This window comes from Lacerta agilis, chromosome Z (genome assembly GCF_009819535.1).
Source record: "Lacerta agilis isolate rLacAgi1 chromosome Z, rLacAgi1.pri, whole genome shotgun sequence".
Taxonomy (NCBI): domain Eukaryota; kingdom Metazoa; phylum Chordata; class Lepidosauria; order Squamata; family Lacertidae; genus Lacerta; species Lacerta agilis.
In genome coordinates, this window is record NC_046331.1 from 15,288,451 (window position 1) to 15,315,782 (window position 27,332).

Sequence of the window (27,332 nt, forward strand, 5' to 3'; positions counted from 1 at the left end):
GTTTGCGGAGGGCATTTGGGACAGAGAAAAGGAAAGACTTCACACTTTTCACTTTCTAAAACACGTACTGGTTTGTGCTTAGTGCAATCACTTTTTGCATTATTATTATTATTAGACTACTAATACTATTAGCCTGTGTGTGCCAGAGCATCATCTACACCCACAGCTGAATCTGAAAGCATTTAAGTTCACATTGCATTCCATATGCTCAGTCTTGCAGTATCTCCTTGGTGGGGCTGTTTCCTTATCCTTTAATCTCCCCTTCAACACAGAACAACTTCCTTACCAGCAAAGTTCTGCTGTGTCTAATTCCCCAAACAATGTGCCAAGAATCAACTAGAGACACAGCCCGAGATGCAAACTAGAGCAGGGTTCTCCCTCCTTCCCACAGTACTCCACACAATCTGGAGGGCCAGATAAGGAGCTCTGGAGTGCCACCTCTCACCTCTGGAAGTCATGTCCACCAAGTTCTGTTCTAAGTGAAATCCCCCAGAGTTGAAATAGACAGCTTGGGACTAGCAAGATATTCTTTACTGCAATAAGTGTTTTTATTTATCATTTTGTGGACCTGAACCTCTGCACCACACGCCCATCAGCAACAGAAAGCTGCCTCCCCCTCCTAGGAGAGATCGCCAAGCAAACTGTCCAGTCTGAAGATGACATGACTGAGAGTCCATCCAGGCAAAGAGATGCAGTGGTTGAGGTTGAAGTGCACATCACCAGACCATAGCAAGGAAAAGAAAGAGCCTTATCCACCTCTTACAAACGAAGCCACTTGTCCATCTCATTTCCCACCCATTTCAGGTCTCAGATCAAAGCCATCACCAGGACTTGATAGCTGCAAAGAGGATCTGTAGGGCCATAGAGATGCAGGGAAGTTGGGCCACGCTGTAGGCCACTGAACGTGTGGGAGCCCTTAGTTTCAAAAGGTAAGCCAAGGTGTGGACAATCCGGCCAAAGAAGAAGATCAAGAAGTGGATCCGGGCCACAGTAGGGTTGGGGTCCAGAAGGGAGTAGATCGCACCGAGGAAGAGAAAGGGGTAAATGTTCTCCATGTCGTTGAGATGAGCCCTGCAAAAAAAAGGGGGGAGGGAGAACCCAGATAATCATTTAGGTATTTTGGAGCAGGAAAGGTTCAGAAAACGGCAACCCAAATTATCCAAGGTGGAGGATAGAGATATTCCCCTATGAGGGAAGATCACGGCATTTGGGGCTTTTTAGTTTAGAGTAAAGGTGCATAAGAGAAGAAATAAGTTTATATAATTTTAGGCATGGCATGGAGAAAGTTCTTGTAACACCAGAACTTGTGGAGATCCCATGAAGCTGAATGTTGTAAGATCCAGGACAGATAAAAGAAGGGACTTACTCATGCAGTGGATAGTTGAACTATGGAACTTGTTCCTGTAGGAGGCTATGATAGTCACCAACTTGGATGACTTTAAAAGAGGATATCGGACAAATTCATGAAGGCTGTCACTGGCTCCTAGCCACAGTTGCTATGCTCTGCCTCCATAGTCAGAGGCAGTCGTGCTTCTGAATTCCAGTTGCTGGGAACGTAGGAGGGCAGAGTTGCTCTTGTGCTTGAATCCTGCTTGTGGGCTGCCTACTGGGGCACCTGGTTGGCCAATGTGGGAACAATATGCTGGGTTAGGTGGTGGTCTATCGGCCTGATTCAGCAGGATTTTCTTGTATTCTTAAGGGTGGGAGGAGAAATTGACACTTTTCAAAGCAAACAGACCTGTTTGATGGATTTCACTGAAGTCTGGAATGCAGATATCAGTTGGATTAATGTGTCTATGTCTACAAACATGGGCACAATTTGGGGGAGAGACACCGAAAATTATACAGAATCCTTATTTTAGTGGAAGTAGGTATACAACGTGTACTAACGGAAGTGCAAAGTTATCAAGCGTTTTTAAAAGGTTGCACTCACTTTTTAAAAAGTGTAGGGGGTGGGGAAGGAAACATCTCACTGTGTCAACATAGGGAGCTGCCTTAAATTAAACCAGACCACTGGTACATCTAGCTCAGTATTATGTACATTGACTGGCAGTAGCTCTCAAGAGTTCCAGGTATGGAGTCTTTCCCAGCCCTACCTGGAGATGCCGGGGACTGAACACAGGACCTCTTGGGTACAATGAAGATATTCTGTCACTGAGCTATGGCCACAAAAGAAGCAGGAAAACCTCTTTTAAGAATGTTCACCACCAGTTTTTGCTGGAGAGTAAACTGGCCCCCTCTCCTTTCCCAGCTCGATCTTGAAGAGATGTTTGCCCATCTAGGCTTCATATCAATTGTGTTTTCAACAGCAGCCACAAAACTCAGCACACATTTTACAAAACATTCAGATGTTGGGGGTTTTTTTTGGGGGGGGGGAGGATTTGACACCTGCCTAGATGGGTGGGGGCAGGTTCCATTTCCCCCCTGAAACAACCCAGAGATGTCTGCCTACTGGTGGGTACATGCTAAACAAGCTCTATGAACAAGGGGGAAATTCCAGCACAATCTACCTTAGGTAGGTACAGTTGAACAACACGAGGCTGGTTTTAATAGGGTTATATAACAATAAAAAAGACGCACCCAAGTGACTGTTCGGGAATAAAGCCTCTACTGGCACCACTCCCAAACCACAACTTTTCACCCCAGAAGAAGGTCACCAGCTCAGACCTTGCCTCAACTGAGTCATCTTTCAAATCTCCTTCAATCGTTATCAGATTCCAAAAGCTTTGTAGACTACCTTAGTAGTCTACAAAGCTTTTGGAATCTGATAATGAATGCTCTGGGGCTTGGCATGATCTTCAGTCGCCTAGAAGGCAGAAGTGGGTGAGCTTGGTCAGAAGAAGCAATGCCTCTGAATTCCAGTTGCTGGAAATTGCAAGTGGGGAGAGTGATGCTATTGCACATGGGTCCTGTTTGTGGGCTTCACTTTGGCACACCTGGCTGGCTTTTCTTGTTTTCCTACGTTCATACTAAGTCCCAACAATGAAAACATGAAACCACAGAGGACAAGACTTTCGGGGCTATTAGCCGCAATGGCTACGTTCTCCCTCCCTCCAGTGTCAGAGGCAGCATTCATCTGAACCCCAGTTAGTCAGGAATCACAAGCAGGAAGAGTTTCTTCTGCACTCAGGTCCTGCTTGTGGGTTTCTCATAATGTGAATCTGGCTGGCCACTGTGGGAAAAGGATCCTGGGCTGGATGATCCAGCAGGGCTCACCTTATGATGTTACATGCGATGTCTTCTGATTGGCAGGTGGGCATGGATTGAGGCAAATGGCCTTGTAGGTCACCATTGGCCCACGGGCAGGAGGTTTGCATTGAGGGAAATGCATTCAGAACCGCACCCAGCAGGGTTCCGTTTATGTCTTTATGTTCTCCCTCCACTGTTGGAGGCAATATGCCTCTGAATGCCAGTGCCTGGGAATTACAGGTGGGGAGAGTTGCTGTATCACTTAGGTCCTGCTTATGGGCTTCCCATAAATTGATTTGGTGCTGCAAACAGACAAGAGCCAATTTCCCCAAACTTTTTTTTGGCTGGTGGTGGTGAGGAGGAGGAGAGTAGCAAAATCTGTTGCACATATAATTATGCTGCATCCCATTTCAGCACTGCCTCAGTAGTTCTTTCCCCTCAAACCCACCCACCCAAACCTCCTGCCTCCATTGAGGCCATGGAGTGGGGTTTAAGAACGTTAAGGAGGGGCTGCTGCTGGATAGCCCATCTAGCTCCAGCATCCTGTTCTCACAGTGGCTGACCAGAGGCTCCAGCAGGAAACCAGGAAGCAGAACCTGAGCACAACAGCACTCTCTCCTCCTGTGGCTTCTAGCAACTGGGATTCAGATGCATTGCTTTCAGTTGCATTCCACAGCCAGCAATGTGGATGACTTTAAAACAGTTAACTATGAGGGACTTTCTGTTATCTGCCCTGAATCCCCCAACATTCAGCTTCCTTGGATGTCCATGAGTTCTCGTGTGATGAGGAGAACTTTTTCCCCTCTCTCTGCCCACTTCCTCCATGCCAGGCATCATTTCATAAACTTATATCGTGTCACCTCTCACTCACATTTTATGTAAGCTGAAAATCCCAGAATGCTGCAAGATTTCCTCACAGAGGAGTTGCTCAACCCCTTGATCATTTCGGTGGCCCCTTTCTGAACCTTTTCCAACCCTGCAATATCCTTGTTGGGGGGGGGGGGGTGAGGGTGAACAGAACTGCACATAGCACACAAGCTTGTGGTCATTTGCAGTGGCAGAAATCTCAGGGAAAGCAGGCAACGGAACCCAAGCCTCGCAGCTGGCTCCAATCACCGTGTCCTCATTAAGGCAAGATGTACGCACATGGATGGGATCATTGCCATGGCAATGGCGTGGTTGCACCATTTCCTGGCTCCTCAGCCCCCACCTTTCTCTTCCCCCCCCCCCAGCCTTTCTGCATTTATGTATGCACACACCTTGGCCACAACCCAGGGCTGCTAATGGGATTATGCGTAAACAAGTCAAGCCACAAGCCATAACACCTCAATGGAACAATTTCCTGCCTTCAAGGGTCGGTGCAGATTAAGGGCAAAGTCTGGGGCTGCAGTGGGGGTGGGAGATGGGGGGGTCTAGAACGTTTATTTTAAAAGTCAACAACAGCAAAATAACCTTTGATGTGTTGGCTTGGGTTGTAGGGTACAACTTTCAGGAAGCACACAGCCCCCTGGGGAACGAAATCCATAATGAAATGGGCCAACAGAATTAAAGGGAAACAGTCACTAAAAACTCTCCCTGGGTCACCAAGGAGGTCGTTTCCCTCTTGCATGACAAGGAATGAATGAATGCAAGACACATTATGAATGTCCAGGAACCATAAGAAACTGCCTTATATGGAGCCAGGCTTTGGCCCATCAAGCTCAGTACTGTCTACAATGACTGGCAGGGGCTCTTCCTGAAGATGCTGCTGCAGTTTGAACAGAGTCCTTTAAAAATGTAGTAAGAATGAGTCCAATTTTCATGGTTCTGAAAAGGGAGCTAGATTAAACAAGAACATATGACACTGCCTTCTACAGAGTCAGACCACTGGCCCCTCTTGTTCAGTACAGTCTACCCAGACTAGCAGTGGCTCTCCAAAAGATGTACCGGTAAACCCCCCCCCCCCGGTCAAGGAAGGAGAATTCAGTCAATTTCACCTTCTTTTGGTTTCTCTTTTCCCCAGTCCTAAGTGCTGCCCTCCACATTTCCACCTCATTTTGCACACGCTTTTCCTTCTTTTTAAGTCCTCAGCAATGGAGTGTGAATTTTTCCTAATATGAACGTTATTACATGCAATTTTTGGCCAATACTTGCTGTCTATAAACCATACTTCTGCCATATTTATATTTTCCCTTGATTCAACTCATTTTAGCACAATTTACCTTTGTATGTGCATTGTTTAAATTCACACTATTTGGCTGCGGAACTGGCATTGCAAAAACTTGAGAAGTGTACATTTTAAAGGGCAGACAATCCTGCAATTGTAATAGGTTTTTAATGGTCTTAATTCTGAATCTTAAAGTGTTGTAACCCTCCCTGGGACCTGCTGGTGAATGGCAGGTAATTAAATAATAATAATAATAATAATAATAATAATAATAATAATAATAATAATAATATCACTGAAGAGTTTTAGAGGTTAGATGGCCAATGCCAGGGATTCTTTAGCTGTGATTACTGCATCACAAGGGGTTAGACTAGATGGCCCTCTGGGTCCCTTCCAGCTCTTCAGTTCTATGATTCTATAGTGTTTAAGAAGACTGACAAGCTAGAAGGTGTGCAGAGGGCAGCCAAGATGCTCAAGGGTCTGGAAGCCTCATGAGGAACACTTGTTCAGCCGTGGAACAGATTTCCTGAAGGTGGTGGGCTCTCCTTCATTGAAGGTTTTGAAGCAGAGTTTGAATGGCTATATGTCAGGGGTTATTTAGGCATGATTCCTGCATTGCAGGGGGTTGGACTAGATGATCCTTGGGGTCCTTTCCAATTCTACAATTCTTTAATTCTGTGGTATTTCAGACAGTGAAAATTTGGTAGAGCTGCCGTTACATGCAAACCGAATCTAATTTCTTTCCCTATCCCTAAAGGGGATGAAGGGTCTTTTTTTGGGAGGGGGTAGGGGGGCTATTTGCAATTACATGTTACCCTCCTGAAAAGCTGAACCCCTGCCCACTCCTTTGAAGTGTGATTGCCTAGAGCATGTCGTATCCTGCCGATTATGGAAGTGAAAGGCCCCATCAAATCCTTTGCTTACATTCCAAAGCCAGCTCTCATTCTCAAAGCAAACAGTGAGAGTTGTAAATCTCACCAGACCCGAAACACTTTTCCTGCCCTTCCTATGCCACAAAACACCCTCTCCTCTTCATAACCATACGTTCAATAGTTCTGGGGAGGAAACTTTTACCAGCTTTTAAAAATAAATAAATCAGCCACTCCTCACTTGGTCAGAGCTTTTCCTTCCCCTCTCCATGACAGATGAGGATCACCACTCAATGAAAGGGAAAGGCACAGTATCCATAGCAGAAGGATCTCCATTGATGTCAGCCAGCTGACACAACTCTTGACAGCCTGTTCCTGGCAGCAGGAAGTATTTAAGGTGCACTTAATCCTCCTCAACACAGAGAGAAATCAATTAACGGTGCTAGGCAGCTGCTACAGTTGTCAAAAGTGCCCACAGGTGATATACCTACTAGGTGACTCAAAGCTGCTGCTTCTTTTTGGTGCCTGGATTGACAGCTGCCTAGGCTGACCAGCAAATTTTCAGTGTGGCTAGGAGCACATTGAACACAGGGTGAAGAGACCCAGTGCTTCCCAGCTCCACAATCCAGTGGCTCACCTAGTTCCAGCACCTTGTTCTCCCGGTGGCCAACCAGATGCCCCAATGGAAAGCCCATAAGCAAGTCCTGAGCAACACTCTCCCCAGTTTTGTTCCCCAGCAACCTGGCATTCAGAGGCAGGTAGCATATGGCCATCATGGCTAGTAGCCACCAATAGCAGTGTCCTCCACAAGTGGGTCCATCAGCCTTAAAAAAACAACTGGCATCACCACTGTCTTGTGGCTGCAAATGCCATAGTTTGATTAAGGGGGGAAATTTTATATGGAGCCATTGAGCCTTCTTGTTCTCCCAAGGCTGTAGGATTGGAAGCCCACAACTTTATTAGCCTTTGCATCTTTGACCAGCTGCTCCTCCCTCTCCCAAATCTGCTTTTGCACCATTTCCCTCTCTTAGCTATGCCCTCCCTACCCAGTCAACTCTGCTTCACCTCTTTTCCTTTACAAAAGAAACGAAACAAAACAGGACTTCACCCCGCAGGTGCTTGAAACAAGTCAATCACATGTTCTCAAGGGGATTTCAGGGCCAGCTGAACACCACCGGCACTTAATATTCCTGTTCAGACTAGTCCTGCAGCAGTGCATTTTGATTCAGAGGTCTGGATACTGAACCATCACACAACGAGGGCTGCAAGTGTCAAGCGCTTTGAGTCTGTTGTGGGGGGTGGGTGGGCAAAGAGGGTCCTTCAGGCCACTTTCATCGGCTTGTCAAAAATATAAGAAGAGTCTGCTGCATCAGGCCATTGGCCCATCTAGTCCAGCATCTCACAGTCGCCCAACCTGATGCCTGTAGGAAAGCAACAAGCAGGATACGAGCACAAGAGCCCTCTCCCCTTCCCCTGTGGTTTCCAGCAACTGGTATTCAAAAGCATTGGAGCACAGCCCTCTTGGCTAGTAGCCCTCAATAGCCCTTTCCTCCATGCATTTCTCCAATCCTCTTTTTAAAACATCCAAGCTGATGGTCATCACTGCCTCCTGCAGAAGGGAGTTCCATAATTTAACTCTGTGCTGTAATTTTCATCTGTCCTGGGTCTTCCAACATTCAGCTTCACTGTATACCCACAGAGTTGTGGTGTTATGAGAGAGAGGGGAGGGGGGATTTTCTCTCCCCACTTTCTCCAAGCTGTACAGAATTTTGTAAACTTCTATCATGTTGCCTCTTACTTGCCTTTTCTCCAAATTTAAGAAGTCCCTGACTCTGTCTATGGACTAAGACACTTGAGACCCACCTTATTTATATCTGTGATTTTATATTGTAAAATCACATATACCGGTAATTCCTTTTTAATATAGTGTTTAAATTATTATAGTCTGCTGTGGGACCACCTTAGGGTGAAGGGGGAGATAAAAAAAAATCAATGTTTAAGTTTGAGAGGTCAAGCCCAAGTGGAACCTCTGTTTACTACCAAGTGTTATTGTATTATAACCTATAAAACCAATCTGGAGACAGGAGTCAAACAGCAAAACAGTACAAACCAAAGCCACCGTGGTGCAGTGGTTACAGTATCAGACTAAGACCAGGGATTGAATCCCCACTTGACCTGGAAGCAAAATGGGTGTTATCTTGGACCAGTCACTGCCTCTCTTAACCTAACCTACCATACAGGGTTGTTGTGGGGATTAAATGAGGAGGGAGAGAACCACATATGCCACTTTGAGATCCTGGGGGGGGGGAGGTAGGATATAAATGGCAATAAATCAAATTAAATAAATAAATCTAGCCAAAAAAGGTTTGAAAAATAGTCCAAAATATTATCTGTTTTCTTTCTTTCTTTCTTTCTTTCTTTCTTTCTTTCTTTCTTTCTTTCTTTGTCTCAAAAAATGCCAGATAACCTCTGTGTAAATATAGGTAGTTGTATCCAATGCTTGTCTTACTCAGAGTAAACCCACTTAAGTTAATGGGCACAACTAACTTAGGTCCACAAGTTTCAGCAGATCTACTCTGAGCAGAACCAACCCACAAGTTCTGTAGGTTGAAACAATACATAGTTTTAGCCTTACCATTATATATTTTATGCTCTCTTCACCCTAAGACTGTGTCACTGTGCTGGTACAGTTGTGTTTTTCATGGTAACTGGGTTTTTTATTATTATTATTTTAAAAAAAGAACAAAAAGGTTTTTTTTTGTTTTTTTTAAAAAAGCTGCCACCAAATTGGATGGGAACCCTGCTGATCAACCTCAAGTAGATTAGTAGATGAATTAACCATACACTCCTCAAGGCAACAACTAATGAAGCTTTTCTGGGAGGAATGAGAGATCCAATTTCTGAGAAGTGGCAAGCGTTTTTTAATTGGGCATTAAGTACTAAAGATGTGCTCCTGCCTTCGGCCAATTTAATTTGCTGGTTTCCCCTGCTGAAAAAGAACACTAGTTCTGTTCCACCTGCGTCTTTCCCTGGTCAAGCCAAGCAGCGAATTGTTCCTTTGGCATTCTTTGTATGTTTGTAAATAGATAGATGCTGTAGATATAGAAACAGATATATAAAATTTCTGTGCTTAAGGGAAATTGAGATGTGATCTGTTGCATCTAGGGCAGAATTCTAAACTTTAAATGTGACTAGATGTGACTAAATGCTTAGTTGGAACATCCTGCATTGCAGGAGGTTGGACCAGAGGATCCTTAGGGCCCCTTCCAAGTCTACAATTCTATGATTCTATTATACTATGATTCTATGACTTTCACCCCCATCTCCACTCGGGATGCATGAATCTGTCCAACCCACACACACCCATTTCCCCAAACTTCTCCACATCTCTGGAGTGGCCTGTGAAGTTACCAATGATATGTCCTCAGTGATGCTAGGGGGACCCAATCCAATGGGAAGAGGGAAGGAACAACACAAAGCAGCTTCAAAATCTACATCACTGGTTAGCCATGCAAAGCAGAGCCAGCAATTGATTTGTTGAAGTACAAGGGAAAGATGGCCTCCTAATGGTGCGAAGAGGAGTTTTATTTTTATTTTTAAGACTCACCTGCGGCATCGCTCCACATCAGGGTCTTCCCTGTGGTATTGCAAACCTCCGTGCCTCAGAGCATCCTCCGGATTGGCAAATGCCTGGAGGAAGACAAGGATTAATTAGTTCGTGACAGGCTCATAGTAAGAACTTTCTCCCTGCATCTCCCCGCATATTGTAAGCAGTTTTGCTAAAAGCACAATCGCTGACAGAAGCAAGGCACTTTTGGCATATCACGCTTGTGCCAAGGTCAAGGTGTTACTATCAGTATACAAAGCCCTTAACAACTTGCGGCCAGTTCACCTGCAAGATTACCTTACCCCAAATCCGTCTACTCAGCCGCTTTGATCTAAGGCAGGGGTGGCCAATTTCCAAGAGACTGCGATCTACTCACAGAGTTAAAGACTGGCAGTGATCTACCCCCTTTTTGGGGGTTCAGGTCAAATTTGCTGAACTTTATTAGGGAGGAGGAAAGCCCCATTTTGGAGGGTGCAGGGCAAAAATTTTGAGCTTTTTTTTGGGGAGCCAAACTTTTTGGGCTTCTTTGGGGGGAGCCAGTGATCTGCCAGTGATCTACCACAGATATCCAGTGATCTACCGGTAGATCACGATCTACCTGTTGGACGTGCCTGATCTAAGGAACTAGCCCTGTTACAGGTACCATGTCATACCTGTCTTTAAACTTTGGAACTCCCTGCCTATTGATGTCAGGCAGCCACCTTTTCTGGACTTGTTTTGGTTCCTGTACTTAGAGTTGTTCTCTAAGGTGCTACTGGATAATTTTTTAAATTAAATTAATTATTATTTTTACTTATTTTGACTGCATCATACCAACATGGCTACCTACCTGAATCTGTACTTGCTTTGTTTAGACAAACAATCGAAAGCTGATGCAAATTTCAACCTGCTTTTGGTTTATTGTTATTTTAACTTTTTCAAAAGTCTTAAATTAATTTTTCTTATTGCTTTGTCTATTTTGTAAATAGCTTTAAGATTACTGTGTTTTGTTTTACAATCAAGCAGGGCATACATTTCAGGAAATAAATAAATACATTTTCCGATGGAGGAGCCATGAAGAGTGAAGCCTACCCGTTAGAAAAATCTCTGGCTACACTGAGCCTTTCCCTAAGGTGAGCAAGGTTCTGTTTTACTTTGCTACTTCCCCCATGCACACTGGCCACAGACCACATACTTCCTGGAGCAACAAAAACCCTTTGGGCGGATCCTGTCTTTGGGCTAGAGTTGGGGTGGCCTGGCTAGCCATTGGCACAAAGGAGGGTTGCTGGATCAGTAAAACTCTCAAGGTTCACACAGGAGAAAAGGGTCCCTGCACAAGCCAACCAGGAGCTCATGTCACAAATTGTGGAGAGGGGCCACTGCTCAGTGGCAGAGCATCTGCATTGCATGCAGAAGGTCCTAGGTTCAATCCCGTGGCATCTCCACGTAGGGCTGGGAAAGACCCCTGATACCCCAGACAGTTGCTGCCAGCCAGTGTAGACCATACTGAGCTAGATGGAACATGTTTGACTTGGCATAAGGCAGCTCCCTAGGCTCTTGTTTAATCTAGCCCTTTATTCACAGCCACGTGAACTAAAATCTTGCTTCATTGCCTAAGGACTCCTTGGAACTGTTAAGGGTGTTGAGAGGAAATATGATAGCCATCTTCAAGTGTCTGGATGGTTGTTCCACGAAAGATGGAGCAAGCTTGTTTTCTCCTGTTCTGGTGGGTAGGATCCAAACCAATGGCTTCAAATTAGAAGAAAGGAGGTTCCAACTAAACATCAGGAATAACTTTCTGGCAGTAAGAGCTGTTCAACAGCGGAAAGGACTCTCAGGAGAGGTGGGGACTCCCCTTCCTTGGAGGTTTTTAAGCAGAGGTTGGATGGCCATCTGTTGTGGATGCTCTAGCTCAGTATTCTGCAATGCAAGGACTTAGATGACCCTTGGTGTCTCTTCCAACGCTACAATTCCATGAGTCGTCAGGAGACCCCACAGATTTACAATTATCAAAGTTCCCTGGGAAGAGAGATTGATGCAGAAATCCTGGGAGGGGAAATAGAGGTCTCCTAACAACTTTTAAGACCCTTAAAAACAGCAGTTCCCAGGTTTCTTTTGGGGGACACCATGGCTGTTTAACATAATATGATACTGCTTTAAATGAATGGTGTAGATGAGGGCTCCGACAAACCCATACATTTAAAGCATGACTTCTCCACTTCCAAAGAATCCTGGGAGCTGCTGTTTGTTCAGGGTGCCAAGGCATAATCTTTACCTAGCATTTGGTAGCTTCCTATGTTTACTAAGGAAGACCTACAAGACCATGAGGACTAGTTTCTTGCGTGCCAAACCACAATTTGGCAATCTGCCTTGTAACCTATTCGCAGGATTTTATGCGAATGAACTCAGCTCCAGAACATCTGACAAAAGATGCCTGCAGCTTCACACTTCAGGCATGAAAGTGCCAAGGTCCAGCCCCTCCCAGGAGCAGCCTCGGGTCATAAGTGTCATCTCAGCTCTAAAACATTCAAATTAATTACCAGCTTCCTTGAGGAAGTGGTGGAGACTGTGGAATGCTTACACTTGAAGCAAACTAGTCCCAGCAGAACCCCTTCAGGGAGTGCAAAAGCACTGATTGGCATTGCCCTCTGCAGATCTCACACCTTATGATTGCAGGGATGGGGGAGAGAAGAGAAGGCAGGCTGGTGCACGAACGCTCCCCACATGGAAAGGCAATCTCCATGCAACAGGGAGAGACTGAGGCAGAACCTTTCCCCCCACCAATATGCCAGCTTGCCAAGTGTGCAGAATTTTTTTAAATATGAGAAGTCTTTTAATTTATGCTAGTTTGAATGTATACACGTGTTGTTGTTGTTTTTTGCTTCAAATATTGTAAGTTGCCTTGATTCGCCATGGCAAAAAAGTGACTAATAAATTTAATTAATAATTGTAATTGTAACAACAAGGGATGGGTGAATATGCCATAGTTGGTTTCTCCAAGTTTCTCTTTTCCCCTGTCTTAAACTCACTTCTCCACATTTACACATCAGCTAGCAATTTATTTATTTACTTTTAAAAGCCCTCATTTAAAAAACCCGGCATCCCCCCCCCCCCGTGGACTTTTAATAGGCTTCATGAAGCCAAAAGGAAAACTGTACAAGAAATCCTTTCTAACCACTTCAGAATTACAACATCAAACAAATATGTTTGTTTCTATTGTCCTTTTTTTAACTGGAAGAAAAGTATGCCTAATTCAAAACCCAGGCATTTTAATATGAATTCCTCCCCCCCACACACACATTTCTTCATGAAACTTTGTCAATCTCATTATCTTTTCTGCAAAGCTTATTTCCCCATATATTTATATTCCCCCCCCAATATGATACATTTCGATACATTATTTCTGTGAAGATATGCATTTTTCGCACGTTTTCCCCAGATGTGGGCATTTTCAGACAGATTACCTGGCTGGGAAACTGCAAAAATGCAGAGATGTGCAGATTTCAAAGGACTGGTGTGTTTTGGTTCCCATACTGTTTGTAAAACACACATTAGGTAGATTTGCTTTTAAATGCAAACAGAAATGAAATTTTCTCCCATCCCTACTGTGAACCTGCACCGCCCCTTGCATGTTGAAGTAGCATATTTCCGAAAAACACCGCCAGCTGGTTTTACAAATCGGCAAGATCCAGTTTATGCAGATGGTGCCTCTGACTTATTTTCTAGCATTCTACATGTGGGGAAAAGCTGAGTTGGTTTGCAAGCTTTCTACAAGTGTGGGGCTCTGTGTGTGTGTGTGGTGGGGGAGCAACTAAATATGCAACCCCAACCAGCTCAAAGCTTTAGCCCTCAATTCTGTTCATTTTGTAACTCAGCCTCAGAGACAGAAGATGTGAGATGTCTTCAGACTGTGTTCAAAGACGGATGTTTTAAAGTATTTTCCCCACTCCAGGAGATTATGAGCTTTACAGAGAGTGTATAATAAAAAGCGAAGACTGCTTATTCCCATTCCAGAAGGCTTTTATCAGCATTTTGGAAGATTTAGTCAAACATTCCACCCAGCGTCTCTGGCTGCATGGCTGTGTCTGTGCCTGGTGATTTCCCACAACTGTCTCAGGTTTGTTGCACCACTTAATGCAAGGTGGCAGTTCTCTTATGAATAAACCCCAGGTTGTGAAAGGGGTTCCATAAGCCATGCTCTTTAAAACATTCCAAAAGAATATTAAAACAACCACCACCTCCAATAAGTCCACAGCTGAAACTGCAGTAACATCCTGTTTTGGTATTCCATTTACAGCCACCATTTTGGGTTTCTTAATTTGAAATAGTCAGGATTAGATTATTTCTGGTTGCCTTTTCATTAAAAGTTCCAGGCATTGCTAGCATCACAATTGCAGAGGTTTTGGCATTGGATCACTTCCAATTCCTGAAAGGATCCAGCACCTAGCCCTTGATGTTGCAACAATCTGTTTTGAAAATGGTGAATGTACAGACACTGTTTGGAAACTAGCAAGTGTCCATTGGAAGCCAGCTCACTATTTTGAATACAAGCATCTCAATTCCTCTCCAAGAGAAAGCTCTTTTAAAAGAATGATGACAAGGATGATTTTGAAAGCCTGGAGTTATCCAAGGCCATTAGCTAACCCTGGTTGACAATTGTCCAGACCCCCCCCTTTAAATCGCTGAAGGAGTTGTTTTGCAACTATTTGCAACAATTCATATACGGTAACCAAATAGTTCTATGAATGCGAGAGGCAGTGAAGGATAGGCGTGCCTGGCGTGCTCTGGTCCATGGGGTCACGAAGAGTCGGACACGACTGAACAACACCACCTCGGGTTACAGACACCTCAGGTTACAGACGCTTCCGCTTGTAATGGATCAGCCCTTAGGCTGGGTATGGTCAGGAGCCCAGCGTATTAGGAGTTAACATCCACTCTAAGTGACTGGCGGCTCACTCGTAGGAGGCGGGGCTTTTCGCCCTTTTAAAGGGGGAAATGGCAGTTGGTCAGGAGGGTTAGAGGGTGAGAGGGTTGGAGAGAGATCGTGAGAGGTTAGGCTTTGGGGAATGGGAGGAAAGGTCTTTACCAATGCTATGTTGTAACAAAGCTGAATTACATGAGAAGAAGATTTGTAACAGTAATAACCCTGGACATCCATGTTTTCAAGTTACCTCGATAAAGTTAAATGTGTTTCAACGTTCATTGACTCTGGCAGTGTATCAGTGCCTTAAGAGGTGTGACTAAGAGGAGAGAACAAAGTTTTCCTGTGGAAGAGGAAACGGTTTGCTTATTCTACTGTCATACAGAGGGCTGGGCAGTGAAGCCAAAGGTGCCACGCAGTTGCCAAAAAGGTGAGGCAAACTGCAGTAGTTGGGAACCCGGGGAGGGAGATCCCATAGGTGGCAAGAGGTTTTCGAATGTGAAGCACTGAGGTACCCCAGAGACATCTCCCATATGAACACTTTAGGATTCATTCTAGTCGTCAGTGAAACCTAGGGAGAGACACAGTTGGGGAAATATCGAAAGGGAGGGATCGGGGATTAGGATCCCTCACACCGCTAACCCAGAAATAGTACCTCAGGTTAAGAACTTTGCTTCAGGATGAGAACAGAAATCGCGCAGCAGCAGCGCAGTGGCAGCGGGAGGCCCCATTAGCTAAAGTGGTACCTCAGGTTAAGAACAGTTTCAGGTTAAAAACAGATCTCCAGAACGAATTAAGTTCTTAACCTGAGGTACCACTGTAATGTGAATTATTGATGGATAATTTGCATCACTTCTAACATTTCAGGAAAGCACTTGTAACTTGGATGGAGTGGTCAGGTATCAAACAAAGAGTCTACTGAGAACAGACCCACTGAAATTAAGAGATCTAAATTAGTCATGGCCATTATCTTCAATGGGTCTACTCTAAGTAGGCCATTATCTTCAATGAGTCCACTCTAAGTAGTAAGTTGTTTGCTGCTTGGCAGGGGGTTGGACTGGATGGCCCTTGTGGTCTCTTCCAACTCTATGATTCTATGATTCTAGGACTAGCATTGACCACAATCCCTGAAGTTTAAACTTCCCTTTCTCTCTGATGGGTGATGTTTTGCAGCCTGAAGGTCACATTCCCTCCTGGGCAATCTTCAGTGGGCTGCATACCTTTGGTGGGCCTGGCCAGAGCGAAAAGTGGGTGCAGAGACTGACTTTCTACAGTAGCCTAGGTTCAACTCACACAATTTTCAGAGACTTGTATATGCAAACACACACCACTCTCTTCAGCACCCACCCAAAAGCAATACAGATTTATGGTTCCCCCACAATGAATACTGTATTGTTTTGGAGCGGGTGCAATAGGAACAACAGGAGATAGAAAAGATTGTCAGGAAAGACTGGGGAATGTCACCTGCTCCTCAGATATGTCCCTGTTAACCCAAGGATTGTTGGCAGGGTGGGCTTCTGCCCACTCTCCACAGTGGAATTTTTGTGGGAACTCTGCATCCTCTCCCTGGAAAACAGGTCTCTCCATTTACTTGCATAGGGAAAGGGGTGTTGGGGTGAACCTTGCCCCCCCAGCATAATCCACATGGGGGAGGGAATAATTTTTAATCCCTCCACCAAATCATTAGAGTGCCCTGGAAAATAGTTCATTGTGATTAAAATCTAGATCTGTTCATCAAACAGTTTTCTACTTCACTACTCCTATCCTGGTTGAGCTCAGTTAGCTTTCCCTAGTTAGCTGGGTTTTGTTATACTGAAAACTAAAAACTAAAATTCGGACATCACATAAAAATGGAACATTTGTTTTATCCCCCAACTCTACAAAACAACTTGGGGAGCCACCATGCCTGGTTAATGGCTCGATCCAACTTCGGCACGCAGAAACCTCCACAAAATCCCCCTATTCGCTTTGTAATTTGGGAAGTGGGCAGGGGCCATGCACCCCCTCCCCCAACACACAGTGCAGGTTTGTGCACCATCTGGAGTGGGTACAAAAAGAGATCAGCTGTGTTCTGGTTTGTTTGATTGCATCCTAGACAACCACCTATACAGTAACTGCAGAACACATCAGTCAAGTTTCCCCCCCCCAAATAACAAGAAGTGAAAGCTAGATTTCCAAGAAGTACTTGACAAGACATTCCTTCCCTTTAGGGAACAGGAAAGAAACTACAGCTTTTTTAAAAAAAAGAAAAAGAAAACAAACTCATTTTTTTTTAACATCACGCAAACTTCTGCTAAGCAGAAGTCCCTCTAAGAACATAAGAACTACAGGCTGGATCAGGCTAGTAGCCCATCTAGTCCAGCCACCCGCTCTCTCAGTGGCCAAAATATGTGCATTATGGGAAACCTACAAGCAGGACCTGAGCACAAAGGCACTCTCCCCTCCTGTGGTTTCCAGCAACTGATATAGAGAGAGACATATTGCACTGCGAGGCAGCAACAATTCTAGGCTGCGTCAACAGAAGTCTAGTATCCAGATCAAGGAAAGTAATAGTACTGCTCTATTCTGCCTTGGTCATCTCCCCTGCTCCCACTGGAATCCTGTGCCCAGTTCTGGGCCCACAATTTCAGAATGATATTGAAAAGCTGGGAGATGAGGCAGAGGAGGGCGACCAAGATGATAAAATATCTGGAAACTAAGCCTTACAAGGAACATTGAGGAAGCTGGGTATATTTAACCTGGAGAAGAGAAGACTGAGAAGTGACCCAATAGCTATCCTCAAATACAGTGGTACCTCGTGCTATGTACTTAATCCATTCTGGAGGTCCGTTCGTAACAGGAAACCGCTTGTAACATGGGGCGCGCTTTCTCTAATGGCGCCTCCCACCATGCCACCAGAGCACAACTTCCGCTCACATTCCGGGGCAAAGGTCGCAACAAGGGGCATCTACTTCCAGGTTAGCAGAATGCAGCATTCATAAGGGGGACAGTACGTAACACGAGGTACCACTGTATCTGAAAGGCAGCCACATGGAAAATGGTTGAAGCTTGTTTTCTGATGCTCCAGAGGGCAGGACCTGAACCAATGGATTCAAATGATGAGAAAGGCAATTCCAACTAAACATTAGGAAGAACTTTCTGATGGCAAGAGCTGTTTGAGGGTGGAATGGACTCCCTGGGAAGGTGGTGGACAATCCTTCATTGGATGTTTTTAAACAGAGGTTGGATGGCTATCTGTCAAGGGTTTCTTTGGCTGCAAGTCCTGCATTGCTGGGGGTTGGACTAGATGACACTTGGGGTGTCTCCATGGTTCTATGATCTGTGCACAGGATAGTACATAGGTGGTTATTCACAATCCTGCTTTCAACACTGCAAAAGTTTCAGGGTGGCCAGACTGCTTCATCCCCAGTCAATGCTATATAACTCAAGAGTGCCCCTCCAAACATCAATAATAATGCTGGGCAAGCATAGCAAAACAACTAATAAGGTGGAATGATGTGTAGACAGTCATTATTTCCCCAGCAAATTTCCTAATGATGTTATCATTACTACAACTGCAAAAGGCAATTGAAATTCTCCTTCTTGGGGGGAAAAGAATGCACGCCACAGATGCTGAAGGAGTTAACTTTGCACACCAATCAGAAGAAATATGACCCGTTTAAGATTTGGAAGAGCTTTCAGCAATGCTTTTCTTCAGGCTGCTCACCACTACTCCGCCTTGGTCATCATTCTAAGGGGGCTGATTTATCTCTGCGTAAAGTTGTCATGTGAACACAAAAACACATTCGGATCGTGTGGCTTCTACATTATTGGCAATCCTGTTCCAATGGAACAAAGATCAGATTAAAAACAAGAGACCTGGTTCTAAATTAGTTACAAGGAGTGTCAACTTCACCATATATTGGCATATTAGTCACTTAAAATGCCTGCTACTAGATCCCTGACTAATTTTGAATTTACTGAATTGAATCAAGGTCACAGAAGCAAAGCACTGGTCTCTATTACTTATGAAGAACTCCAGGTACTGACCATTGGTCCCTTGGTGGGCCTTAAAAGTTACTACAGCAAGGATTTAAATATTCAAATAGAGGAATCTGAAAGATGGATCAGCTGTTTTTTTTTATCTTAACACCTCAAAAAAAAAAAAAAAAAAAACAACAAACCATCAAATTCCTATTGGGAAGTCTCTCATAAAACTCCACATCCTGGTTTCTGGTTTCCCTTTTTCTTTTTTGCAAAGTGTGTTCAAAGCCCAGTTTGGGAAAAAATGTAAACAGATGCAAGACAGAGAAAGTTAAACAGTAGCACCTATTAAATGCATGAAATGAGATCACAACTTGCTGCAAAATACCAAAAAGTTAAGACAGACATTTTCAAAAGCCACATGGAGAGTAAAAACTCCTTTTACACTCACACGAGTGCCAAAAAGAACGACTTGCCTACCTTTTTGCGAAGCCTCACTTGCCCTGTTATGACGGCTACAGCATACATCTTTATGACCAAAAGGGTGCCAAAGAATACGAAAGACACGAAGGCTTCATTCTCCATCATTTTCTGCATGGGAAGTGAAGGATCGATGCTGTTTCCTGAGAGAGTGGGGTGGGGTGGAGAGAGAGAGAGAGAGAGAGAGAAACAGAGAAAGAGAGACAGAGATCTGGAGCTCGTTTTCCTTCTGAGGTCTGAAAACTAGTGCCAGATTATATCATGTAAGAAAGGGGTTGGATCAACATTAATCACCAGATCTACTCTTTGGATGGAGTCTGTACCAGTCAGCATTGCAACATGCAACCCTTTGGATTTATACTCAGAGGTTACATTATTTGTTTATTTGTTGCTGCTGCTGCAGTTGTTGTTCCCCACCCTTCACCATCAGGTGAATTTAAAATTCAGTATTAAAGGTAAAGGGGCCCCTGACCATTAGGTATAGTCGTGTCCGACTCTGGGGTTGTGGCGCTCATCTCACTCTATAGGCCAAGGGAGCTGGCATTTGTCCGCAGACAGCTTCCGGGTCATGTGGCCAGCATGACAAAGCCGCTTCTGGCGAACCAGAGCAGTGCACGGAAATGCTGTTTACCTTCCCGCCGGAGCGGTCCCTATTTATCTACTTGCACTTTGATGTGCTTTCGAACTGCTAGGTGGGCAGGAGCTGGGACCGAGCAATGGGAACTCACCCTGTCACAGGGATTCAAACCGCCGACCTTCTGACTGGCAAGCCCTAGACTCTGTGGTTTAACCCACAGCACCACCTGGGTCCCTAAAATTCAGTATTACAAACCGTTTTTAAAAAGATACAATCACAAGAAGAGGGTGGGTCCTGAAAACCTATAATCCAGATGCCATGGCTACAAGCCAGGATGGCTATGCTCTGCTTCCAAGATCAGAGGCAGGAATGCTTATGAATAGCAGTTGCTATTCATAACACAGGAGCAGAGATAGGGCTATTGTTCTCTAATCCTGCCTGCAGGTTTCCCATTGGGGCATCTCACTGGCCACTGTGAGAACTGGATGCTGGACTAGATGGGCCATTGGCCTAATCTAGTAAGGCTGCTCATATGGAAGTCTATTGTGATAGCAGAACCTCCATGCTCAAAGACAGTCTATCTCTGTATACCAGATAATAGGGAACAACAGTTGCACTCAGGTCTTGCTTTGGGACATCCCATAATGGGCATTTGGTTGGTCACTATGAGGACAGGATGCTGGACTAGATGGGCCATTGGCTTGATCCAGCAGGGCTCTTCTCATGTTCTTAGGTGTCCAAAGTTAGGGTAAAGAGGGGTGTCTTTGACATATGATGGACACTGTCCAGTGAAGATGCCAGATGCACCTCTGTGGGAGTGAAGTTCCACAACTTAGGTGCTGCCACAAATAAGTTCCTCTCTGGGGCTGCAACCATCCTGAATGCCTGAGGACAGTGGAACTACCATGAGGACCCCCTCTGCTGATCTTAACACCCAAGAGGGTGGTGGAGGACGAGAACTCTCAGATCTTTGTGGCCCACGTTGTTTAGGACTTTAAACACAAATGTGAACACCTTGATTTGGGCCCAGAAATAGACTGGAAATCAGGAAAAGAGAGCAGGGAATCACTGCTTAAGGCAAACAAACCACACAGGTTTAAGATTAACCACCACCTCCTTTAAGTGTCAGGGGGTCGGGCAAGATTTAGAAGCATGGGAGTTCTGTAACATACACACCTTCCAAGTGTCCCTTTTCCAGGGATATCCCAGATTTACAGAAGCCGTCCCGGTTTCTGATTTGATCCCAGAATGTCCCGCTTTTCCTTAGGATGTCCCTATTTTCATCGGAGAAATGTTGGAGGGTATGTAGCTATCTGACCCTCCCAGTCATCCCTGTATAGGGAAGGTTTTTATTTTTAAAAATGTTTAATGTTCAATTATGTTTTTATATATGCTGAAAGCCACCCCGACTGGCAACCCAGTCAGATGCGTGGAATATAAATAGTAAAGCTCTTTTTCTTATTTTTATGGAATAGGATGTCCCTATTTTCATCAGAGAAATGTTGGAGGGTATGAACATGTTGCTTGCAATCAGTGATGTTCTTAAGAATGTTGTGGGGTGTGTTTTTTTTTGGCTTTTTTTGGAGAAACTCCAGGTTAATCACCAAGACTTGTGAAATTCTTTCTGGCTAGGCGGTGGCTGCAAACATGCCTAACACAAGTCACATTTCTCTGAAATCTGTCACTGCCATGGCCAAGTCACATTTCTCTGAAATCTGTCACTGCCATGGCCATGGAGGGCGGCAATGGGCAATGACATCATGCCCATAGAGAGAGCAACATTAGGTTAGCAACCCCAAGATGTGCCTTCTAACAGAGCTAAGGAACATTTAGACCTCAAGAAGTGGATGGGACTCCATGCTCCCCGTCCCTTTTCTAAGGAGGAGCATTTAAGAGGCATTCCCTCCTCATGGGGTTGGGGGATGCCTCTCCTGAGGTCAGGGGTGGCCCACCACATATTCATTAGACCCCAACTCCCATCAGCCCCAGCCAGCATGGCAAACAGTCCAGGAATGATGGGAGTTTGAGTCCAAAGACACCTGGAGGGTCACAGCTTAGCCTTATACTGCCCTGCCTGAAAATCCTCTGCAATGCATTGGGGTTTCGTGGCTGCGGTTAGGGGGCTCTTTGACAGACAGGGCTTATAATGGAACAGCTTGCAAAGGATTCCCAGAAAGTCAGCCAACACGGAAGTTCCTTAAATAAATCTGCATATAAGGTATGGAGAACCTCTGGCCCAAAATACGTTGCTGGACCGCAACTCCCATCACCCCCAGCAGGCATGGGTCCCAACACCAGTGGCAGACCTTGGGGTCTCAAATTTCATCACCCAATACAGCTGAACTGGTTTCACTCTCCTAGATCCGCTGCTGCCCACACCTGGCCTACAGTGACCGTTGGCTTTTTTACCCCTCCCATTGCAAGAATCGACTGATCTTTTGTTTTACTTTAATGTTATGAGAAAGGAGGGAGCAGAAGTACTTGCAGGAAATATAAGAGCAGATAAAGAGATTATAGGGATAAAAACTGGGGGAAAAGGAATTTAAATTGAAAGCCTTTGCTGCTTATTTAGTAATCACGGTAGAGGATCCAAAAAATTCTCTCCCTAGGGTAATAGAGAAAATTCAAGAATTTGGGGAAGTAGCAGGATTCAAATTAAATAGAAATAAAACTAAATTATTAGTTGAAAATTTAAAAGAAGAAGAGAGAAAAGATTTGGTGCAAAGTATTGAGATAGAAAATCACAAAAAAGTAAAATATTTAGGGATGTGGCTAACAACAAGAAATATAGATGTGTATGAAGATAATTATGAAAAAGTATGGTGTGAGATAAAAAGGAATTTAGAAATATGGAGTAGAACGAACCTTTCCCTACTTGGAATAATTTTGGCAGTAAAAATGAATGTATTGCCGAAAATGCTCTTTCTTTTTCAGACAGTCCTAGTAATGATTAAGGATGATTACCTCAAAAGATGGCAAAATGATATTTCCAAGTTTGTTGGGGTGGGCCAAGGATTAAACGTAAGATACTTACAGGTACAAAAGAAAGAGGAGGCTTCGAGGCCCCCCCCCTCCCAGATCTTAAATTGTACTGCGAGGCTGCATATTTATGGTATGGGAAAGGGAAAGTACATAAAGGATTTTATAACCATATAATTAGGAGATCAGTAATGTGAGTGTGGGAGAGATACAAAGACCCAATAGAACAAAAAACACCTTGGTGGCTATCACCAATTGAAGCTTTGTTACTCAAACCGCTTGGCAAAAAGGGAAAGTGGCCTACATATAGAGACTTACTGAGAGATCAAGATGGAAAATGGAAATTAAAAGATTATGAGGAAATTAAAGAATATTTTCAGAGTTGTTTGCATTACAGACAATTAAATGAGATGTGTAAGGAAGATAATACAAAAGGGTTTTGTATGAGCTTATAGCTGAAATAAAGTATTAATTATTATTATTATTATTATTACAAAAGGGTTTAGTTATACAATCTCTAGATTCCAAAAGGAGGTTGAAGAGGAAGACGTGAAGCTATTGAAGAAAGCATACAGTATTCTGCTAGAATGGGAAATGAAAGAGGAGGAGGTTAAATCAGTTATGTTCAAATGGGCGCAAGATATAGGACATAACATACAATTTGAGGACTGGGAAAAATTGTGGAAGGTAGATTTGAAATTCACAGACTGTTCTCTTTTGAAGGAAAATTACATGAAAATGATGTACAGATGGTATATTACACTAGTAAAAATGGCAAAAATGTACAAAACCAGGTCAAATACATGTTGGAAAAGTAAAGAAAAAGAAGGGACCTTTTATCAAATGTGGTGGGAATGTAGAGTAGTAAAAAAATATTGGGAAACGATATATAATGAATTGGAAAAAAAGTTTTAAATGACATTTGTTAAAAAGCCGGAAGCATTTTTGTTAGGGATTTTAGGTAAAGATTTGCCAAAGAAAATAAAGAATCTATTAATGTATGCTACAACTGCAGCAAGAGTTTTGCTAGCACAAGGCTGGAAGAAAGAAGAAATTCCAACGAAGGAACAATGGCAAGAAAAGCTGATGAACTGTGCGGAACTGGCAAAACTAACATATAAATTACGTGAGAAGGACAACTGGGACTTTAACGAAGAATGGGAACCTTTTACAAACTATTTGAAAAAGCAACAAAGAGACAGACTCACTGGCAGGTTTTGAATAAACATGCACACAAAAAATTATTAGTACAATATAAACCAACAGGGAAAGGATTTGTACAATTTTTATAACATGCAGAAACAATATGAATAAATAAATCAGAAAAGTGAGCTGAGGGAAGTCTGAGGAGGAGGGGGGAGGGGAGGGGAGAAAGGGGGTAAAATGTAATTGGTTGTAGTATTGACAAAATGTATTGATTTAAATTTTTCTTAATTTTTTTTTTTTAAAAAAAGCTTGGTTCATGGAACTGTGTTTTTAAAGAGCCTTAACGCTACAATTAAGAATGTCTTGTACGCTCCTCATCTTCAGGATAATCTTTTGAGTGTTTCTCAACTTACCCCTCAGGGTTTTAGAGTGGTTTTCACCAGGTCTCAATGCAAAATACTTCAAGACAACAAACTTATTCTGTATGCCAAATGTATTAATGGTCTGTTTCTATTGTCTTATGTTACAGGTACAGCTGTTGAAGCAACTGACAAGACATGTTGTAATATTTCTGGTACAGAAAGTTTTCGCTCTTATATATGGCTGTATGAGAGCTGCTCTTTTCATGCATGTCTGTAGTGATTTGTAGTGACTGTTGGAAATAAACTAGGTATGCTTCAAAACCTCCACAGCTTTGCTTCCGTTACTCTGCTGCATTTGAGGTGCTCACAATGAGCAGATGTGAGTCCACTGCACCAGGACCTGTTCTCCGGGAATGCTGCATAGCTGTCAACTTTCCCCTTTTTTTACAGGAAATTCCCTTATTCCAGCGCTGTTTCCCAATGCAAAAAAAAGGAAGGTTGACAGCTCTGGAATGCTGTGTCTACGTTCCTGTGATAGGAAGGTTGGTGAAGGTGCTCCAGTCGCCTAGCCCATGCACACCCTTAAAACGTGGGCTGAACAGGGCGTACTAACAGTGACAGCCAGCAGCTCACCAGGATGTCAGGCAATAGTACTGTATCTCCTAAGCCTGGGTCCTTCTGCATGCAAAACACATTACTGTATCTGCCACTGAGCTACGGCCTTTCCCATGAAAATAAGATTCTAGTCCTCATAACAGTGGTACCCCCAGAGTCTCTCGCCGCTCAGAGATCTGGAACAGACAACAATATGATTTTATGGGAAAGAGCCATAGCTCTGTGGTATAGTATCTGCCTCGCATGCATAAAGTCCATGATTCAATCCCTGGCATTGCCAGGTAATTCCAGAAATCTGCCTGAAACCCTAGACAGCTGCTGCCAGTCTGTGTAGACAATACTGAGCTAGATGAACCCAACCATCTGACTCAGCTTCCTGTGCTGATTCAGATTTTTATTCAGAACCACAGGGACTGGAATTTTACTTTATTTTTTTAAGGGGAAGTGCACAGCTCTGCGCTAGAACACCTGCCTTGCTTGCGGAATGCCCCTGCTTCAGTCCACAGTGGCATCTCCAGGTAGAGCTGGGAAACATTCTGCCCCATCAACTTCTGTCAGCCAGCACTGGCCGGCCTCCTTAATTACAACCAATCAGGGAGCCACTCTGCCTGTCATTGGCTCTGACTCTTCTCACTTGCCTGCTTTCCAGTCTACTGGTCCTGATGGGCACCAAGAGAGCCTCGGAGAGAGCCCACCCATAGGGCCCAAGTACCACAAACCTCACTTGGTGCAGGAACCCAACAGGCAATACAATCCTGACATGTTCTGTCATATAGTCAGCTAATCCCAAAAGGAAATGACACATAAGGAAAGGGGGAATATGGATTGAGGGAAAGAAAAAGACAAGCTTAGATGGCAGTTCTTAAAAGTTACAGTTCTGCCGGTGGTAGGTTGGCAGCCAACAGCTGAGAGAGCTCCTGCCCCTTTAACAGGTATGCGGAGGAAAACCTTACAGCAAGTGTGGTTTCCCACCTACTGAAAAAAAGTCCTCTTCTGCCTAGGTGTTAAAGGGGCAGGAGTGCTTTCCACACCTGGCCAGCTTCCTTGATTGCATGCATAGACATCCCACCTGTTCCTCCAAGGAGCTCGAGGTGGCATCCATGGTCCTCCCCCTCCTCATTTAATGCCCACACCAACCCTGCCAGGTATTGGAAAAAGCCATTGGAAGGCCAAGGTCCAAGTTTGGGGCAAGTGCTCTTTGGTGAGAGAACCCCAGCAGAGGTTTAACATGGCCAAGCATGCAGCAAAGAAAAGTGTGGAAATATAAGCCGTAAAACTTTTAACACGTGCCTTTAACGTATACCACTTGCATAGCACAGATAGACCACATGTTTAGTCCTTTCCCTTCACTCAGACAAAGAGATGGAAGAGGCAAGCAACAGCAGCAGGTGGTTCCAGAGGTAAACAGGGCAACACGTAACTAGCCCAGGGAACTTGGCAGTTGTTCAACAATGGAAAGCTCCACTGCCAGACTGAACTTCCAGAGGCCCCAAGGTGTAAACTAAAACACTGAAGCTTTACAATTCACACACACACATAAAGAACAATTTCTCTCTCTAAAAGAGAGAGGAGTCAGAAAATAGGGGGTGGCCCCTGGTAAACAAAAGGCAGTTATAAAACGGGGGGGGGGGTTTGCAAGATTGCAGCGTTTTGGAAAACACTGCCTTGCTTCCGGCTTGGAATGGAATGCTAATTTGTTTTGCAAATGAATTCCTGATGTGACATTCTGGAGCAGAGAAAGCATCCCTCATGCTTGGCTCCCAGACAAAAGTTGCATTCCAAGACTGAGGGGTGGGGGTGGGGGTGGGGGAAGCAAGTGGATCACAGCCAATAACACACTTACCACTAGAATGGATTGAGAGTAGGAACGACAGCAACTTTCCTATAAGAAGAACCACATATCTGATTACTTCAGGATAAACACAGCTCAGCCATTCAGCAAAGGACTCCTCCAGCTGCTCTGATAGCAGGCTCTGATATAGGGGTGGGAAGCTGTCACGTGTACCTCTTCTCCAGCCAAACAGAAGAAGAGGGAGGGGCGCTGCTGGGATGCTTGCCATGCAAATTTCACATTTACCTCTTCACAGGGATGCCCCCCAAACCCTAGTCAGTTTGGGGTATCGCCCATTTGCATAGTTCACGCAGAAGCCCCAGGTTCAGCACCCAAAGCATTTCCAGGTGGGACTCGGAATGAACCGTCTCTGAAAACCTGGAGAGCCCCTGCCAGTCAGTGTAGGTAATATTACGATAGATGAGGAAATGGTCCGACTTTGTGTAAGGCAGCTTCCTGTGCTCCTGTTTAAAGCAGCCTTTAAATCTGAACCATGAGGACTTTCTGCTTGGTGTACATAAAGTCTCAGGTTCAATTCCTGACAACATCTCCAAATAGGACTGGGAATGATCCCTGCCTGAAACTGCAGAGATTGAACCTGGAACATTTTGTATGCAAAAGCTATGCTGCACCACTGAGCTACAGTACTTAGAAAATAAAACAAGATT

At 44.3% G+C, this 27,332-nt stretch overlaps 1 protein-coding gene across 1 annotated transcript; it reads right to left on the reverse strand.

Annotated features, from left to right (window-relative positions):
• Positions 1-524: 524 nt before the first annotated feature.
• Positions 525-26,811, reverse strand: PTGES (prostaglandin E synthase). Its single transcript, XM_033138026.1, has 4 exons — positions 26,677-26,811; positions 19,155-19,297; positions 9,812-9,894; positions 525-1,071 (listed from the first exon to the last, which is right to left on the reverse strand). The coding sequence occupies exons 2-4, from the start codon at positions 19,269-19,271 to the stop codon at positions 822-824; spliced, it is 450 nt and encodes a 149-aa protein (XP_032993917.1). The 5' UTR covers positions 19,272-19,297; positions 26,677-26,811; the 3' UTR covers positions 525-821.
• Positions 26,812-27,332: the final 521 nt, after the last annotated feature.

Bases quoted from the DNA above. Each gene is read 5' to 3' on its own strand.
- PTGES (XM_033138026.1), bottom strand. From the start codon at position 19,271: ATGCAGAAAATGATGGAGAATGAAGCCTTCGTGTCTTTCGTATTCTTT. The intron at 9,895-19,154 runs GTAGGCAAGTCG...GTCTTCCTCCAG, and splicing joins AAGTGAGGCTTCGCAAAAAG to GCATTTGCCAATCCGGAGGA. The intron at 1,072-9,811 runs GTGAGTCTTAAA...TTTTTTTTGCAG, and splicing joins GATGTGGAGCGATGCCGCAG to GGCTCATCTCAACGACATGG.